Source organism: Pollachius pollachius, assembly GCF_949987615.1.
Source record: "Pollachius pollachius genome assembly, chromosome: 8".
In the NCBI taxonomy this organism is placed as follows: Eukaryota; Metazoa; Chordata; class Actinopteri; order Gadiformes; family Gadidae; genus Pollachius; species Pollachius pollachius.
In genome coordinates, this window is record NC_136941.1 from 725,067 (window position 1) to 738,526 (window position 13,460).

Sequence of the window (13,460 nt, forward strand, 5' to 3'; positions counted from 1 at the left end):
TCAGACCGCTGGAAGCACTTTAAAACCCTGTAAAACCCTTTTAAAATACATTTTAATGGACGCTTTTTTCACTGGGGAGCAAAGACCAGGAAACAAGTTTGTTCATGCTGTTCCAAGATGCAAATTCCCATTCAATAACCTGACAGTTCATTCAAAAGACTTCCGTCTTCAGACTGCAGGGAGGACACTGAGGTGTCTCTAGCCCTGGGCTCCAGTCTCTCTTGCCACACTTCCGTTGTACAAGGGGGCCTGGAGGAAGACCCTTACAATTTGGACCAGCCAATCAGGTGACACTTGAGCTGTGATAGATAGATAGATAGATAGATAATTTATTGTCCCCTTGGGGAAATTGTTCTCAGTGAATAGACAGATACACATGACCGTTAACCACAACATAACACATAGAGGCGGATTGGTGTGAAGAAGATCAGTGAAGAAGGGCTGATGGTGCGAATCTATTGACCCATGGATGGCTGCACACATGAATCTAACGGCCATCAAAAGTGAGAGAGCGAGACCGGTAAGGCCAACGCATCAGGCCAGGCTACGATGTCTCAAACACAGATTCCCAAAGCGACCGCTTTGAAATGGAACCGATAGAACCTGTAGTGGCCGTGTATTGCATACTCCTCCGTAGGTAAATCTTTCCATTGCTTGTGTCCAAATCCAAACACGGTTTGAGGTTTCATCCCAAACTTGTTTTCACCAACATGAAAGGTGATACCCAAACCCCCAGCAGTATCACCGAGCCCCTATTCCCGGGTCTGAGCCAGAGTGCGGACAACCTTATTAAAAACAAACATCACCCCAGCTCCAAAGAGCTGCGTTGGGATCGTATGGAATGGAAATAGGCTCTTATGAAATACCACGGCCCCCCAAAGCCCCCTCTGTCTAGCACACTATGTCCTCCATCAATCATCTTTTATCACGATGAAGATGAGGAGGATGTTGGGGCTGGCGTTTTAAGAAGACGCTGCGGTCGTTTGTTTGTGCTTCTGACAGATTGACTCACCTTAGTGGAAATGGCTTATTCTTCCACAGCTTGTATCCTAATCTGTATCTATAGTGTATGTGAGTGTGTGTGTGAGTGTGTATGAGTGTGTGTGTGTGTGTGTGTGTGTTTGTGCATGTGTGAATGTAGGTACGTGTGTGTGTGTTTGAATATGTGTGTGCATGTGTGCATGCAGGTATGTTTGCCTGTGTGTATGTGTAAATATATATAATGGGGTGTGTTTGTGTGTGTGTGCCTTTCACACGTGTAGGTGTGTGTATCTGCGTGTGTGTGTGTGTGTGTGTGTGTGTGTGTGTGTGTGTGAGGTGTAGGACTACAGGGGTGTGAATCAGTGGGAAGTGCTTATCAGAGGTGTTCAAAGTGTTTTACCTGTCCCTGTCAGAGCTTGCTGTAGATGTCATGATATTGAGAAACGTTTGTCTGAGCTTCGTTTAAAAGGAGAGCTCACAACGGCTTTATTGGCTGAATGTGTTCGTGCAGATCCTCAGAAACCTTGAGTCACCCCGAGATTCACCGCTCCACGTTATAAAGATTTTTGCCTATGTCTGAGTTTCCATTCCGACTTTCTCTCCTGAAATACGTGGTTAATCCAAAGCTTATCATTTGTCTACCATTTGCCAGTTATTACAAATCAGGGCTCTTTCTTGTCTTTGCAGATGATGCTCGATAGCGCTGTCAATGGGGGGGACAATGGGGGGGCCGCCAGCCTCCCTCCACGTCCCATATCGCTGTCCCGTTTAGAGAGACAGGGGGGGGGGGGCGCTTTTCTCTTTCTTTAAGTGACACAGATGGGGGTCTAAGTCCGTCCCCCTCTTTTAGGGTTACCCGCGAAACAATATCTTCTTCTTTCAAATATGGACGTGGTGTGTGTGTGTGTTTGTGTGTGTATACCTGTGTGGGCGTGTGTGCGTGTGTGTGTGCTTGCATGCATGTGTGTGCGTGTGTGTGTGTCTGTGTATGTGTTGCTGGGGGGGTGTGCAGGCGTGTTGTTTGTGTGTGTGTGTGTGTGTGTGTGTGTGTGTGTGTGTGTGGTTGAGTGGGTGGGTGTGTGTTTCAAGACCGGACAGGCCTGGTTGTGTTTTTTACGAAGATTCCTCTGTTTGCCTGACCTGAGTGGTGCCAGATACTAATACTGAGAGAGATCGAGAGAGAGAGAGAGAGAGAGAGAGAGAGAGAGAGAGAGAGAGAGAGAGAGAGAGAGAGAGAGAGAGAGAGAAGGGAGGGTCAGGAAGTCCCAACAGCTGTGGCTTTTTAACATATAAAAAGCAATGAGGAGTTTATTTTGACCTGTCCTTCTTTAGAGCTTCACGGAGCGGTTGTATTCATCTCGGAGCGTGAGGAACAGGGCTAAAGTCGGCAGCCGTCGATGTTTCAACAGGTGTTTTATTTCAGCAGAACAAAGCGTCTGAGGGACCTTTTGTGCGGCCCCACTTCAGATGGCAGCGTGTTGCCGACGCGTTCTCAGTCTTTGGAATACTTTCCCTTCTAAACAGTTCGATCGTTTAGTTTGGCAGGAATGCATGTTGATGTAACATAAATTCACAATTTGAATGATTAAAGACAACTCCATCATTATTTACTAAATATTCAAATGAAAAGACGCACTTTGCATATCGGCTTTGCACCTGCATGTGATTATTCCTATCATACCCTGAGTGCACAGCCTTGCATTCTAAAGCAGTGCCAACCAGCCAGACAATAACCTGAAATATTACTGTGCCTTATTCAAATAAACATTGACTGCCATTATCAGCTTCCTCCTCATAACTATTTTAATATTAATGCATTTTTGACTCGAGCAGTCAAATACCCACCCTAAAATCTCCGTCAACATAAAAAGTATTGTTTGTCCCCGGCTCTTAACTGCAGACGCCCCCCCCCCCCCCTCTCCCCGGCGGTGGCCCGGTGGAGACGGAGAATGTGTCAGAGAAAGTACGAGACCGTGGGTGTGAAGACCCTCTCTTCAGGGGCTCCGAGTGAGGAAGCCGAGTGTGACTGTCTGTCTCCCCCCCTCTCCCCCCACCTCCACCTCCTCTTCCCCCCCATCTCCCACCTTCCTCCCCCCCCCCCCCGTCCCTGTGTCTTCCTCCCGCCGCACCGCCCTGATTAAGCCGTTGAATGCCACTCATTGTCACTTTCTGCGTCCGGTCCCTGGAAAGCTTTTATCTTACCGGCGGGGGGGGTATGGGGGGATAGGGGGGGTATGCACACACCGGGGGACTCTATCCATCGTTTGTTTACGACCTCTCCACTATGAGCTTATCCGTAGTTAGCGTGCGTCTGGTCCGCGAGGTGACTGCGCCCGACAGGAGACGAGGAAGTCCGCTGCCGCTATCTGAAGCGCGCGGCCTGGAAGTCATTTGATTCCAATTTCCATTGATTCGTTCGTGTCTTGTGATTCTGTCTCACCCCGATTAGCTTTGTGTTTGTTTTGACGGGAGCGCCGTGCCGATACATGAACGGCGGGGGGGGGCGGGGGATTGGGGGGGGGGGGGTTGACGTCTGCGTTGACAGGGAGCAGCGGCGGGGGGCTTAAACGGAGTTTAATGTAGTAAAAGTTAATGATGCACAGAACTGGTTGCGTGCCAAAGCCAGTTCCTCATTAAGAGATTTCTTCAAGGAAATAATCACTTAACCCTGTGAGGCTTAGTGGAGCGTGTCTCTCCAGGAGTGATGAAGCCCAACCACGAAATTAAACTCCACGCAAAGGACTACAGACGCAGACAGCAACGTCGAAAATGTACCCTCAAAACAAGAAATCCCCCCCAGCAAACTGTTTAGTGGCCGAGAGCCTCTGAGCTTTTAACGTTAGCGTCCTAAAAGTGTGAGTGGGGTGGTAGCCTACTAAAACCTAATAAGGGATAGGATGTAAATTACTCTCTGCCACCGAACCGAATCTCTGATCAGCTGCGAGTCTTGGAATCCTCGGGAACGCTGCCAGAAAAGTTGGGGAAAGCGAAGACTATGGATTTTCATGAGGGTTTAAACTTTTTTTTTTCTTGGCGTGGGGGCGGAGAGATCTTCTTTTCAAAGTCTTTTGAAATATGAAACGAGCCGGCACACTTCATTTCTTTTCTCCGGGATTCCTTGCATCTCTGTGGTTTCTCTACGCCAGCCCCTGCTTCTCTTTGCATACTGGGCCTGCAGGTTTCTCTGTATGTGTAGTATGTGTCAGAAGACGTGTCAGGGGCAGGCTCTGTTTTACGTGTGTGTGTGCGTGTGTCAGCGTGTGTGAGCGTGTGTGTGTGTGAGTTCCAGGCTTAGATGATTACTGCTTTGCGCTCCAACAGTGACAGAGTGGTAGCAGAACTTCCCGGGTGTTTGAGTGTGGAGATAAGATAAGACGATAAATGAGGAGCTCTGGCCCTTAAAGGTAAGAGAAGGACTCGTCTATTGACCTTAAATTACTTCTTTTTTTGCTATGTTGTCATTGGCAGCCAGAGCGAGGCAGTTAGCTGCCAGAGGAATGGCTGGAGTTAACTTATGGATGTTAGTTAACTTATGGGCTAATGGATGTGGCATGTGTGGATATTACTGGTTTTAGCGTCATGTCAGTCTTCCCAGTTCAGACAGCAATTACCACACAAGGCTTCAGATCTCCCCTGGAGTGAACTGTGCAGCTCCTGCTGATTCCGAAAGGTATTATACCCAGGAACAGGAGAACTGTTGACGTTGTTTTGGTAATGGGTTGGAGGCAACAGCGCCAAGAACACTGTGTTTTGACCACGCACGTAGCGATGGACGATAAGCACAGCCTGGACGGCCGGATGGAGGGACGGTGGGTGGTTTAGCGGCTGGAATCCCCTGGAACGTTTTCCATCCGAAAGGTAATCAGTGTACACAGCCGTCAGCTGCATGGTGTCACACGAGATGGACCGATTGTGTGTTGTCGTGTTCCAAAACAAATGTCCGTGTCGGCATGCTACGCCAGTCGGACCGTCCAACAAACAATCACACACACACGCACACCCACACGCACACGCACACGCACACACAACCACACACACACACACACACACACACACACACACACACACAAATGCACACTGAAGATACTGTAAAGTACCTGCGCTTACCAATACATTTAGTAAGTTAGTTTTAAAGTGCAAATCTTTTTGATTTTTTATCACTGACTTGCCATCAATATGTTGCCATAGTTACCAGGATATATCTTCTGTTTTTGCTGCTACACATTAATTCGATACACAGCTATGTGTTTGTGTATGTGTATGTGACTTTCACTCACTCTCGCACGCAGAAAAACACGCACACACACACAACACACACACACACACACACACACACACACACACACACACACACACACACACACACACACACGCACATAACCACAAACAATCCCGTACCGAGGGACATGCCATTGCGATCCAACTCAAGCACTCTCATGCCAGGCTGTGCATGGATGAGTTGTTTTCTTTTCACCTGATCAACCACGCCAAACTCCTTTCAAGATGTTAAGCACTGGTGTTAAGAAGCAGCTCTGAATGGAGTGCATATATTCTGTAGCCAGGATGTCAAACACACCCACGCCATACCTGGAACACCTAACGAGATTTTCTCAGTGCTTTCTTCCTTTTAAAGCTGAACTTTAAACTTTAAAACTTGATCTCTTCAGGGTGACGTTTGTTAATACCTTTGGCCTCATTTTGATTGAAGTAACACAGAAAGGATGAAGATGTTGTTTTCAGAAGAACACCGTGCCACTGGCTGTCGATAAGCGCTTTTGAAAGCCAGCTTTATCTGATTCATTCATCGCTCGCACATGTTTGAAGAATTCATGCTCGGTGTTTCCCTGCCACGGCCCTGGCCTCTGTTGACAGAGCAGTCTCTCGTTCATCACGGTGTAACAGTGTTTTTGTACGAGTAGAATAGCTCACAGAGTAATCTCTGTTTTCTACAATAGCCTCTTTTTCTATGATTTATTGATTGATTGATTATTTTGATGACCACAGTTCAGTACAGCTCCTTGGTACAGGTTCCAACATTAGAATAAACATTAAACATATAACATAAATATACATACAGACAGAAATATTACATAATACATAAGGGCCGTGCTTAATCCTCAGTGTTCAGAGTTCAAAATGTATATCATTCAATAGGAATTAAACTGTTTTTGAAGCGGGTTGTTTTGGAGGCAATTGACCTGTAACGCCCGATGCCTTCATTGTCTCTCTTGATGTTTCAGTTAGTTTAGTTCAGTCTGACTTTCTTCACAATCAAATCAGGAGTTGCCGACGCCAGATCTACCTTAATGAGCAGTTGCTTCCTCTATTTGAATGATCACACTGTGATTAGACAAGTCATTACCCTCATTAGCTCCGGTCTCAGCCACCTCCACACCTTCACAGTCTCTGCCATGATCCCCTCCTTGTGACCTTTTGATGCTAAGCGCGCCGCGAAAACACGGCAATTAACCCACAGAAGAAGAAAAAAACTCAAACACGCCACAGGCATTCGTCCACGGTTTCGCAGGAGGTGCATCGTAACAAAAGGCAAACCTACAATCTGCCTGTGACGCCGGAGACAGGATGCGTGAGGCATCTCAGAGGAATTCCTGTAGAGCAGAGGAGCTCCCCGGGTCGGCAGCTACGGGACGGGGACACGGCCCCACGGTCTCCCAGCTGCTGCCCCGGAACACCGAGGGTTAACGTATCTCCGGGGAGTACTCCTCAGGGCTGGTCCGGCTTATCCGGAGACAACAGCCATTAAAGACCTCCATTTACTGAGTGAGCTGGTATCGGAGTTAGTCGTCATATATATTTTCTAAACTCTTATGTAGAGTTGAATTGAGTACAAATGTTTGTGTACAAATGTGTACACTCCACACCACATAAAAGTGATGATTGAGTTCATATAGACATTAACAAGCACAGTTCCCAAATCACATTTCTTGGGTTGATAAAATCACGTTATTTCATAAGTAAGTTAGTCTGGCGTCATTGTTTTGATCTAGTGCAGGATGTTGTGAAGCCCCCTCGTCAGTTGTGAATTTGGTTTAATTAAAACCTCCAACGATAAATATTACATCTTAGCTGCTTTTACTTTGTTCTTGGGAACATCTCGGTTGGAGAATTGCATGACAAAATACAAAACAATGACAACAATTTAAATAATTGGACTCAATTCAAGGAAACCAGTTAGAGTAGACCCATTATCTATGAATGTGTTCAACTTGAGGAATGTATCCAGTACCTTATGTTCAGACCAAGTGCTAAAGTCGTATGTTTACCTTATGTTGACCTTTAAGTCGACTAACGTATTTTACATCCTATTACGTTTATGATCCTGTTCCTTAAAGAGGTTTAGTCTACTTCATGTTTATTTTCCTTCAGGCATTATCCTCGACTGCCCCAATCTCTCAAATACATAGCTCAGCCAGGTTATTTACCTAGACACACAATGTAAGCAAAGTCGCACTACAGCCCAAGCAGTTGACATATGCGTTTAGCTTTGTGTATACCTGCTCCAACAGTCTTCCTTCTACAACAGGCTTTGTTTGGACAGATAAGACATCATTTAGCGTCAGCTTTTCTCTCCTTTTTTCTCTTCATATGATTACAAAAGGCAGGTTTCCTCGGATGTGTGAGCACAGCCCATTCAGACCGATGACATACATTGTTTTCTGGGGGACTATAATTACGTGCTTTAGGTCTAGACTTTACATAGCCGGCTTTACAGCATAAATAACGCACGCGGCCCTAAATCTCATCGCTCGTTTTGGAGAGAGGAAACCTTATAAAGGCAAAAACCAAGTGGCTTAAGATGCCTGGTGCCGTTAGAGCGAATGGTGTCCGTTTCACCATCACAGCACACTGACCCACATACTATCTGTGGCTATTAAAAACTCCCCGCAAGCACTTTGATAAGACATGGTGCGTATGGTGACCAAACAGAGAGAGAGAGAGAGAGAGAGAAAGAGAGAGTCAGAGGGAGAAGGGGGGGGTGACTTGACTCAAAGAAACGCTGCATTGAAATCATTCAAAAACACATGGGAGTACATATTGGGGTCAGGATAGATTGAGAGAAAGAGAGACGGAGGGAGAGAGATAGAGAGAGAGTAAAGATGACGGACAGAGAGAGAGATGCGTGGGGGAGAAAGAGAGAGAGATAGTAAAGAGGAGACAGACAGAGACAGAGAGAGTGAGAGAGATGAGTGGGGGAGAGAGACAGTGAGGTCAACATGGTGGATGGAGAGGGCCGCAGAGAGAAAGACGAGGGGGACAAAGAGGGACAGGTTTGCATGAGAGCGTAATGAGTAAAGAGATGAAGTGAGAGAGAGAGAGAGAGAGAGAGAGAGAGAGAGAGAGAGAGAGAGGGAGACAGAAAGTGAGGGGGAAAAAAGAGACACGTTTGCATGAGAGCAAAGTAAAGAATATAGAGGTGACAGAAGTGAGAGAGAGGGGGGAGGGGGGGGTAAGATAGCGCAACAGAGCACCTTACAGAGATGACATTTTAGAGAGAGAGAGAGGGGGGGGGCCATCCCCACCGCCCCCTCATCCCCGAGGAGCAGGCTTTGTCCTGGTCATTGTCACTGGCTTAGTGCTGAAGCGTTCTCCGGCCGGCAGAGCGGCTTGGGGCGACATATGTCACCTCAGTGAGTCTCCGGTCGCTCCTTTAGCTGCTCCGGAGCAGGGGAGGAGGGGAGGAGGGGAGGAGGGGAGGAGGGAAGCGTTCCGTCCGACCGCAGGCCCAAACAGAGTGACACACAGCAGCGAAGGAGCCGGAGACACACAGAGATGGCTGGATAACAGAGAGGGGGAGAGAGCGAGAGAGAGAGAGAGAGAGAGAGAGAGCGAGAGAGAGAGAGAGAGAGAGAGAGAGAGAGAGATCTGTGGAATACTCCCTTGTCACTCCTGTCACACACTTACTGCTCAGGACCCGGTGAAATACAGCGGCCCCCGACTCAGCCAACCAGGGCCCCTTAGGTGGTGGCATGAGGGCCAGCACAGTGAGTACTGGAGACGTGTGGGTGACTGCAGCGTGGCGTTAGAGAGTGTGTGTGGGTGTGTGTCTGTGTGTTTCTGCGTGTGCGTGTAGAGTACACTGCTTGTGTGATTGTAAGGCTGTGTAACTACAGGGTTGAGCCCACACGTTTGCGCGTTAAACCAAGGGCCTTTTGCATGGAGATGTCATATTTAAGTTGTGCTGTTCATCTCTGCCCTCGTGACTTAAACACCCTGAGCCCGGGGGGGGGGTTTAGTGGGACGGGCTGGGGGTGGGGCGCAGGGTGTTAGGGTGTAGGTGGGAGTGGAAGTTGGAGAGTGTGTGTGTGTGTGTGTGTGTTGGCGTGGATTAACGGTGTAGCAGTCACACTGGTCCGGGTCTGGTCTGCTGTTGGTTTTAGCGGTGGTCCTACAATCCCTTTGGGGGATTTGTGGCCGGGCCTTACCATGTGTTCAGGTAATAGGGCCCCCCCCAAACCCCCCCCCCCCCCCCCACCCCCAGAACTTAGACTTTACACTACGCCGATTTCACACTCTGTGATTTCTGTCGAGTAGAGTAATTGCTAAAAGTTGTGCTGGCCCTGATTGCTGGGGCTGTGGTGAGAGAGGGCAGTTTAATAGTTACTCTGAGCTCAGTGATTTGGTCTAATCCACGAGTGTCTATCAAAACAGCAGCTTTGCCACAGTTGATTGAGCATTAACTGTTTGGCGAGGTTTCAGTACTCTCCCGCCCTTGGGATCGGGGGCGGACAGAAATCCGAGTCGGTTTATTTGGCAGACGGCTTCATCCGGGAGACTCGCGGTGAATTGATTCAGAGACGTGAATGGGCAGGTGGAGGGGAGGGGGGGATCTCAGCCATGCCTACAGGTAGGCGGCAAACATCGGGGTTTGAAACCGGGACCTTTTCGGAAGTTTTTCGGCATTCCCTAGAAGTCCGTTATCTTCAGAAGGACTAAGAGCCTCACTCGCATTTAGGAAACATTGATCCAAATCGCAGCTTCTGTTATGTTGCGGTTCACTAGTGTGTGTTCCGTGTGTGTGTCTTTCTGTATGTGGGTTTGTGTGTGTGTGTGTGTGTGTGTGTGTCTGTGTATATGTGTGTTGACTCACAAAGGCATGTTTGTGCGTGTGTGTGACAGAAATGATGAGCTGCGTACCTGCAGTGTGTTTGTGTGTGTGTGTGTGTGTGTTTATGCATGCGTGTGTGTTTGTGCTATGACTCACAATACTGTAAGCAGCATTCTCTGTCCTATCATTCGTTGAAACATATAGCTCCAACCGAGTGCTCTCTGGACCCGATCCAACATAAGCAGCCTCTGTGAACGAGTCCGCCTGCAAGACAACCGCACAGCTCAGAGAAGAAACACAATTAGGATATTGATATGGTTCATGTTCATATCTAGAATTCATACCCGTATTTGTATCATTAGTTCTTATTGTTGACCTGGAAAAACAAGTTCCATCAGACGATGTATTATGCAGTTTTTTCTGGCTGCCTTAGATAAGGAATGCTGAGCCGTGCGAAACACAATTCCACGACCCAGGACGCCATCCCCTGTCTGCGTTGGGACAGGGGGGATTGGGCCGGGCTATCTTCCAGGGGTCGGCCCTCGACACACATGTACCACCGCAGCTCTGGGATGATCGCACAGGAGTCGCTGCCTCGCACGTTTTAGCTGGCGCAGGGATGGGGGATAGGATGGATGAGGAGCTGAGTGACGTTGAGGCAGTCGAGTGTAGTTTATAGTGGAGTATAAACTATCCTCCACTATAAACTATACTGTATAGGAAGTGGAGTATAGATTATAGTTTATGGTTGTGTATAGTCAGTAGGGTATAGTTTATAATATAGCGGAGTAGAGCCTGGAGTAGAAATGATCATAGTAGAGTAGACACATCCAAGCTCCACACACACACTTCCCCCGGCCTCCAACATCCCTTCCTACCTTTCACACCTCACATTTCTAACCTTATCAACCGCTAAGGAAGGACACCAGAAAAACCTTGCCCTTTCCATCCCCTCACCTCCAGGAATAGGAGCAGGTAATTTGGCGGTAGCATTAGACCATTCACATCCCCCCACAACTACCATCACCCCAACAGCACCTCTCCCCATCCCCCCAACGTCAACCCCCCAGCGGAGGATTAGCCTGTCGACGGACTGAGTCCATTTGTGGCAATGCCAGCTCTGTCGCCACGGCCGGGGGAACAGAGAGGCGAACTAAGCTCTGGAATAGAAATGGGACGCACGCGGCCCCTGTCAGCCCCCCCCACCCCCCCCCCCCCCCCCCCAACTAAACACCACCCCCCCACCCCCCACCCCCCACCCCACAAAGCCACAGCAATCATAGCGGGAAGAGGCTTAGTGGTTGCGCCAATCGGGGTCCATATTGAAAGCGCGCCGTTCAGCGGCACCGGCCAAAAGTGGTTTTGCGGTTCAAAGGGTGAGTTCCCCATGCATGCGTTCTCCTCCGGTGGTGTAGTGTCGCCACGAGAACACAACAATGGGGAACAATCAATTGCGATTGGACGCCTGCCGGAATGAGGTGCAGCGAGGTGCAGGCGTTGGCTACGGTTTAAAGTACCGGTCCATTACTGGGGGAGCACGGTTCAACCCGGGGTAATTGATTGTCATTGTTTGTCGGGCTCTTGTGCTCACACGTGTAAGCCCTTTGGTGGACGTTTGTCGGGCTTTGTTTTCAGGGACGTTGTCGGGGAATAGGACACACTTTGTGGCTCTTTCCCCTTGCAAGCGTATGTTGATGTAACCGATGAACCCTGAAGTGTCCCCTGTATCATCATGGTACAATTAAATCAGCCTTTCTTTTGCTCTATATACCTTTAAGTTAAAGGTATATATATATTTCTTACCGCTAATTCTCCTCAAGTTGTCCCCGTGAATCATTTCACTTTACTCACTTCCTCACGCGTGACCTTTGACCCTCCTCCGTCGTTCCTTTTTATTTTGGTTCCCCCTCAGGTCACCGTGGGTCTGTGGAGGGTCGACTGACGACAGCTGAGAGGTCCTTAACGATCCGCCGAAGCCCCAGCAGGACCCCTGTCCCGAGCTCAGCGGTCCCCGCCCGGCAGAGCAGGGAGCTGGGATGGAGAGGACTGTGACCCTCCTGGGTCTGGTGGTCCTGATCTCCAGGGCCGTGGCCGACTTCAACATCCCTCTGGAAGGTAAGCCTGTTCAGGGCACTTTAGCCTTCCCTTTCCTTACCAAGGTACCCTTAGAATGAATCATGGATTACGTTTACATTTAGGGCACTTTAGCCTTCCCTTTCTCTACCAAGGTTCACTTAGAATGAATCATGGATTATGTTTACATTTAGGGCACTTTAGCCTTCCCTTTCCTTACCAAGGTTCCCTTAGAATGAATCATGGATTACGTTTACATTCAGGGCACTTTAGCCTTCCCTTTCCTTACCAAGGTTCCCTTAGAATGAATCATGGATTACGTTTACATTTAGGGCACTTTAGCCTTCCCTTTCCTTACCAAGGTTCCCTTAGAATGAATCATGGATTACGTTTACATTTAGGGCTTTTAGCAGACACTTATATCCAAAGCGAAGTACATTTGTCAGAAGAAAGTGAAAAGATATATCGCTGTCGGTACAGTAAGGACGTTCATAGAACTAAGTGCCATGAAGGATCATGCCTGTATAGGCTAGAATCGGGTTTCCCCTAGGCACTGCCGTGTTTCCCTTAGACCTGGTGTGTTGTCTTTGTTTGCAGTTCAAATACTGTGCAAACATCAAGATACTCCTGTCTCCCCCCTCCTCTCTGGGTGTGTGTCTTGTCGGAGCAGAATATTGAAATACTTTCATGGATTTCCTTCAGATGGAAACTCCCGACCTGAAGGTTAATATGCCTGAATGTACTGTATTGATTTGTGTGTGTGTGTGTTTGTGTGTTTGTGTGTGTGTGTGTGTATGTTTGTGGGTGTGTGTGTTTGTGTGTGTGTGTGTGTGTGTTTGTGTGTGTGTGTGTGAGAGTGTGTTTGTGTGTGCGTGTGTGTGCGTTTGTGTGTGTGCGTTTGTGTGTATGCGCGTGTGTGTGTGTGTGTGTGCGCGCGTGCGTGTGTGTGTGTTTGTGTGTGTGTGTGTGTTTGTGTGTGTGTGTGTGTGTTTGTGTGTGCCTGTGTGTGTGCATGTGTGTGTGTGTGTGTGCGTTTGTGTGTATGTGTGTGTGTGTGTGTGTGTGTGTGTGTGTTTGTGTTTACGTGTGTGTTTGTGTGTATGTGTGTGCGTGTGTGTGTGTGTGTGTGTGCTCGTGTGCGTCTGTGCGTTACAGTGGAGCAGCCTCCCACCATTACTAAGCAGTCCCCCGGTCAGGTGGTTGTGCTCCCGCTTCCCTTCCATGAGAGAATCAGCTTCGCCTGTGAAGCGAAGGGGAACCCAGAGCCACAGTAAGACCCCCACACTGTCGGCCTGCGGCTGTTCTTGTTGCTGTGGACGACTGCTGAGGAGTCAAACCT

The 13,460-nt window shown here is 48.5% G+C and overlaps 1 protein-coding gene across 1 annotated transcript in view; it reads left to right on the forward strand.

Moving 5' to 3' along the window:
* Positions 1-4,293: 4,293 nt before the first annotated feature.
* The window catches only part of chl1a (cell adhesion molecule L1-like a), a gene marked incomplete at its 3' end in the record, with an annotated part of 53,614 nt that continues 44,447 nt past the window's right edge, over positions 4,294-13,460 (forward strand). Inside the window, exons 1-3 of the mRNA XM_079742273.1 lie at positions 4,294-4,385; positions 11,961-12,163; positions 13,277-13,391. Coding sequence (XP_079598399.1) covers positions 12,085-12,163; positions 13,277-13,391 — 194 coding nt within the window. The 5' untranslated portion in view covers positions 4,294-4,385; positions 11,961-12,084. The remainder of the gene's footprint in view (positions 4,386-11,960; positions 12,164-13,276; positions 13,392-13,460) is intronic.